At 34.9% G+C, this 6,530-nt stretch overlaps 1 protein-coding gene across 1 annotated transcript in view; it reads left to right on the top strand.

Annotated features, from left to right (window-relative positions):
- DPP10 (dipeptidyl peptidase like 10) overlaps positions 1-6,530 on the top strand; it is a 521,286-nt gene that overhangs the window by 373,863 nt on the left and 140,893 nt on the right. Inside the window, exons 5-6 of the mRNA XM_019626422.1 lie at positions 2,573-2,625; positions 2,726-2,807. Coding sequence (XP_019481967.1) covers positions 2,573-2,625; positions 2,726-2,807 — 135 coding nt within the window. The remainder of the gene's footprint in view (positions 1-2,572; positions 2,626-2,725; positions 2,808-6,530) is intronic.

The raw sequence follows: 6,530 nt of genomic DNA, 5'->3' as shown, positions 1-6,530 counted from the left end.
AGAGAGAGAGAGAGAGAGAGAGAGAGAGAGATGCAAATTAACACAGTGAATTTAGACCAGTGTGCATTAATACAGATGTTTACTAAAGCTAAATCCAATTCTCATTGAAAAATTCCCCCCCTTTATATTCTGATATGGGTATAGAATTCTATTTTAATCATGGAAAGTTACAAAACAAGATGTATTTGTGATCTGCTGGGAGTACACACACACACACACACACACACACACACACACACACACACACACACCCCAAAGACAGTGGATTTAGAGGAAAGATCTCTAAGCTAGGTGCAAGGGGCTAGGTTCTAATTATCTGTAGATGGCAAAAGGCTGGTTTTGTAGAAAACTTATCAATGAGATTGAGACCCTGTGTTCCTTCAGCCTGCTGTGGGTTTGCAGACAAGTCAAGGCTAATTTCTTCATTGTTGTCTTCCACCTCAACACACCAGCTGAAAGAAGCAGAGCTATACCGAGCTCAGCCTACAAAACAGGAAATAGATTTATATACCCCCCTTCCAAATCAGGTCATTTGGAGGATATCTAAGTCCTTTGTTTATACATTGAGAAGAGCCAGCCACCTCATAATAAATATTATAGAAAGAAACTACAATTCAATGGTTATATCGAGTTTTGTCTCAGTGGTTGTTTTGGGCTGCTTTGATCAAAAGAGTAATAATGCACAAGAACTCTTTCTCTCAAGATGGTTGTGAGCCTAGAATTCAGGTCAGTGTATTAGGTGATTAACAGATGGGGTGAATAGTCTTCTTTTACCCATTATCTCATTTACACATTTGTCTGCTTTGAAGATCAAGTGCTCATTTGGCAATTTGTTTTGGCAACAGAACTTCCTGAGATGAAAAATATATACAAGTATATTTGTATAGGTGGTCACATTTCTTACCTCTGTCAGCTATAGTAGTTAATTCAAGGTTGAAAATTTGTATTCATTATGGAATTGTATAGAATACAAGGTGAATGTCATAATAGACACTAGGACTTATTTTCACTTCTACAACTCTATAGTGAAGGCAATCTTAGATTTAATAGTTATTCCAAAAGTAATAAAGCTTCACTGTAAAACCCCATATTATAACAAATGGTGGAAGGATTGTAATTGCAATGCAAGGAGAGACCGCTAGTATTGCTTTACCAAATATGTGATCAATCATGTTTAATTGAAGCTATTATTGCCACAAGAAGAAACAACAATTTGACTTCTAGAGAGTTTTAATTGGCAGTATTATAATATGTGTGCACTGTACATCCACTACTGGAATAAAAGAGGCTTTGTTATAATTGCATGCTGAAAATAAAAGTATCAATGCAAGTTCTGTAAATCTTGAAAATAATAATATGTTAATACAGCTAGGTAGAGAAACATTTTCTTCACCAGACCCACATAACTTATAGAAAAATAATTTTCACTGAAATATAACATATTATATCATATGTTATATCTGGGTATCATATGAGTATCTTTTGCAATTTTCCTTGTTTACTCTGTATTCCACTATTTCATCATCTCTAATTAGTAAGAACCAAAATATAGAGATATCTTTGCATTATCCACCATGGTCCTATCTTTGGGATTTAATGTCACCCCACCATGGGTGCTGAGATCCTTGGAAAGGTGGCCTTTAAAAAGAAACAAGGTTCTTTGTAAGATAGTACTAGCATTTCTGGAAGATCGCATACTTACAACCAACTATTTAATATATGATTTTCAACTATTACTATGAAGGAGTTGGGGGCGCTGGTATACCTTTGTTTCCACCAGTAAACACCTCAAGCTGTATGAATGTTTCCCCATTAGCATTATTACTCCACAAATATTGATTGTATGTTGCATGCAAACTCAACATATTAGGTCATGTGGAGGATACAAAGGTAAACACAACCGGACCTGAAAACACTCTACCAGGAAAAAGAGACATGTACTTGAAATAGTTATATAGGGTGCTATAGGGTGAGAAGTGTCCTAATGTCAGAGTAAATTACTGTTAGAGAGATGGATTTCAATTGAGGGGATCAATATAAGCTCTATGCAGAGGCTGTATTACAAGGAGGGAATATTCCCACCTAAGTTAGGATAGGATGTTCTAAGAAAAAAAAATCTGGTGAAGTTCAGAATATACAGGGGAAATTTGTCTAATATAATTGAACTGGCTAGCTGAAGGGAAGTAGTGGATGATAAGGATGGAAAAGCAGGCTGAACCCTAAATACCCAAATCCTTGAATATCGATGAAGCATTTTGAACTTTATTTTATAGGCAGTGAGGAATTACTCAATATTTTGAACAAGGTAGCACTGTAATCGCAATTATACTAAGTGTAGACTGGATTGAATAAGGGATGTGACTGACTGATGGTCAGAAAAAGAGTTTGAGGCTATTGAAGTAAATATGGCTAGGAGAAGGTAAATAACTTGGGAACTACACTATTTCACATTTTGATTTCTCACTAAAACCAATTCTTGGATTTTGTGGAATTTAATAGGAACATACATACACACTAAGCTAGAGCCTTTATTTTAAACTGTGGTCAATGACTCTCTTTTCTTTAATTTCAGATTTTTCATTATTCGTATACTGCTTCATATGTGATTTACAACATACACACTAGGTAAGTTCTTTGATTTTCAGGTTTTCTTGAGCCATTGTCCAACTAAATTGTTGGTGTAGATGTCAATTTGTTTATGTAAAAATATTTACCTTTTTTCAAGGGAAGTTTGGGAGTTAAATCCTCCAGAAGTAGAGGACTCCATCTTGCAGTATGCGGCGTGGGGTGTCCAAGGGCAGCAGCTGGTAAGCACAGGCATCAGTCTGCACCGAGCACTCTGAGCCTGGCCCTGTGGAAAATGTTTGCAGAAACTACTTATAAAAAATATCTTATTGTCCTGGATGTTTTTATTTCCCTTTATAGCTTTTGTCTAGTATTCTCATTTAAGAATATATCAAATAATACTAGTATTATTTTCTCAATTAATTTAAAAAGAGTTTATAGGGTGATGTATGATTAAACTGCTTATTAGTAATGAAATCTAGAAAAGAGTCAATCATATCAGGGCCTAGCTTTGTGACATTTCCATTATATCATGTTGTCAAGTTTATTCTTGAAGTATTGTTCAGGGTAAAAACTTAAGACAGAAGTATATAGTTGACAAGATTCTCTTAAGAGAGGGTTTTTTAAATCGTTTTATAATTATAAAAAACTCAGAAAGAGAATTGTTGATGTATGAAACAGTTTTAGGAACACTGTGTCGTTGTATTTGTCTCATGGTGCTCATATAACAACTTCAAGGGAATACTGCTCACGAAGTGGTATTGTTTGCTTATATAGCATGTGCATCCTCAAATGTACTGCACGTTGCCAAATTGATCTCTCAATAATGTAAGTGTTTATTCTCTTATCAGCAAGTATGAGATTCCCTTTGTTCCATATCCTCAGCAACACCTATTATTTTCACAGTATCATATTATTTGTTAATAATTACATTATTGTTTCCTCCATTCCAAGTTTTATGCTTTCGATTTTATTAAAATCTCACACTAGCTACACTACGAGTATGTCTCGGTAAAGTTTGTTTTTTTTTGTGGGATGATTTTTTTAAAAATTCTATTACAGTTATAGGATTAAGACTTACATTTATTTTCAAATTAATTTTGGTAATTTATCATTGTAAAAACTGATCTTACCTAAATTTCTAATTTTTAGCATAAATTTTTTATAACTTCTTTGGTATTGTTTAAATATTTTCATTTGTTGTATTTTTTCTTCTGTCCTAATATTATTTACAAGAATTTTTCTCTTTTTTTCATGATCAGTTTTGGTTGATATTTGTAAATTTCACATGTCTTCTCAAAAAGCTGAATTTTAAATTTATTTGATCCTTTCTTTTATATGATTAGTGTTTCATTTTCTTTTGTAATATAAGCACTGAAGACTATAGCATTTTCTCTAAATTTTGTTTAGTCTTCATCCAACAGGTTTGAGAGTAATATTTCAATAGTATTTAATTTGAATATTTTTAAAATTTTTCATTATATATTCTTATTTCAGGTGGGTTATTCTGTTTGCTTTTAAATTTGAAAAATGTAGAATTTTTAAAAAACATTTGCAGAGTTCAGAAACAGATTTTTATAGCAATGACTTTGATATTGATAGGATTTGATTTATAGCTTAATATAGTTTTTATAAATGTTTCCCATGTCATAGGAACAGTGTTTTATATGTGCCTATTAGATTTCTTAATAATTATGTTTTGAAGGCTTTTTTTTCCTTAGCAGTGATGGTGTGTATTTTCTGTAGTGTCCTATCAGTTTTGCATTATAACTTGAACGATGTTTTGAAGAGTGAAGGTATTATATGTTAAATAAATTGAAAGCAAATTGAAATTTTTGATACCCTTATCAATATAATTACCCTGTTTTTCTTTAATAATTCTAACTGACTACCGCTAACTGTAACCTTTAACACAGTTTTCTAAAGAGGATAAACTCCTATAGATATGTTTTTTTTCAATTAGAACTGCTGCATCAAGAGAAGCTGGGTGGGCTCAAGTGTGTTTCTTATTGACCATGAGCCTCAATTTCCTCATATGTAAAATAGAAATACCTATACTACCATTTCATTATGAGAAATATTGGGGAAATATAACATTTCCCTTATTATTTTATCCATTTTATAAATCTGAGAATACTTTCTTAAGCTAATAGGTGAAATAGGAAAGTAGTACTAGATATTTCACATCACAAGAAGGCTGTAGAATAATATACTGTTCCTAAATTATGCTTCTTTTCATTGGAAAAAAAACTTCTGGACCCTGAAATATTCTGGAAGTGAATGTATCTGAGACAGAATCTGTGCCAGTGATTGGTCATGTGACCTTGACCAACTCATTTTTTCCTCTTGGCACATCATTTTCATTAGCAGCAAAATGAGAGCATTTGATTGCATATGATTGCTTAATTTTACATTCTACATAACATAATTCTGAATATCATATTCTTAGTTTTAAAACTCAAATTGTTTTAATTGTTTTTAAATTTTCAAAAAATTGGGATAAAGAAGAAAAGAATACATGAAGGTAGAAAAAAGTTAAAGAGTAATTGCCATGGCAGATTTTCTTCATTTTTTAAAATCATAGTTTGCCACTCAGAATATTTACAGAGTCAGCTGTATAATAGATACTACTTTGGAACAGGAAAAACATATTTTTTTCACATGCAAAACCAACTTTCATTGTGTCTTGGTGGGATGTGTTTCTTTTTCTTTTTTTTCAGCTCAGCTCAGGCCAGGACTCGAACCACTGTTGCTCAGAGCTTGTACTCTTGAGCGAGCTCTTAACCAACTGAGTCACTCGGCCAACCCTGGATGTGTTTCTTAAATATGTAAACTGTCAAATGTAATATTAAAATAAGAAACTACATATAATATAGTAAAGAGTCAACTGTAAAATAAATGGTTACCCCTGGTCTTTAATTCCCCACATGCTTAACATGGTTTTATGGACTCAAACTAAAGGGACATTGAGAAAACAAAGATTTATTAAAAATAATGAGAGGGCCAGCCAAGTGGCTCAGTTGGTTAAGAGCTCACTCAAGAGTGTGAGCTCTGAGCAACAGGGTCACCAGTTTGATTCACGGCCCAAACTGAGCTGCTGCTGAGCTGCCAACAGATGGCAGGATGGCTCAGCTAAACAAAAATAATAATAAAGATAAAAATAATAAAAATAAAAATAATGAGAGAAGTATGCACAAAGTTGCCAGACACTATACCTGAAGCTGCTTAAACAGCTTTGTGGTTATATTTCAAAATGAAATTCTATATAAAGCTGTATTCACTGCCATCCATACCCACACTAAATGGTTAGACAATTGAGTTAATAATTATGAAGAAAACAAGTCAGTGACAATCTGAAGTCTAGCTGAACAGAACTCCCATAACTAAGGATATAAAGAAGAAGCCAGGGTGAGAAAGGGGCAGACACACAAAGTGGACTGGCCCTACAACCACGTGTGGTGGTTGGCCATCAAGAGGAATATTTTTGTGGCAGAGGTCCCACTGGAGGAATGAGGGGCCCCTAGAATCACACCGGGCTCCCCACCCCAGGGTTCCAGTGCTGGGAAGAGGAGACCCCACAATACCTGGCTGTGAAAACCAGCAAGAATTGCACCTGGCGGGGTGAGACAGACAGCTCCAGCAAACTGGACATCCTCTTAAAGGGCCTGCACACAGACTCACTGATTCATGGGAGGTGTGAGAGACATAGAGGGAGAGAGTGAGTTATATGGCTGCAGGGCAAGGACTGTAGGGACAGTCGCCATTTTTCCTGTATTGAATCCTCCTCTTGTGCAGCCAGCAGGCGGGTGCCATCATTCCTGTGTTGAGGTCTATTCCACATGGCTAAGTCTGAATCTGCATTGGCCTGGTGAGCTCCACTTGCTCCACCCTTGTGACTCCCTGGGATGCTACCCCACCCAACTCATACAATGATGGAGGCACATTCTCAGCCAGCAGCCAGCCCC

Source organism: Hipposideros armiger, unplaced genomic scaffold, assembly GCF_001890085.2.
Source record: "Hipposideros armiger isolate ML-2016 unplaced genomic scaffold, ASM189008v1 scaffold_676, whole genome shotgun sequence".
Classification (NCBI taxonomy): domain Eukaryota; kingdom Metazoa; phylum Chordata; class Mammalia; order Chiroptera; family Hipposideridae; genus Hipposideros; species Hipposideros armiger.
Note: the sequence above shows the minus strand (reverse complement) of the source record. Positions and strands in the feature narration are given on the sequence as shown.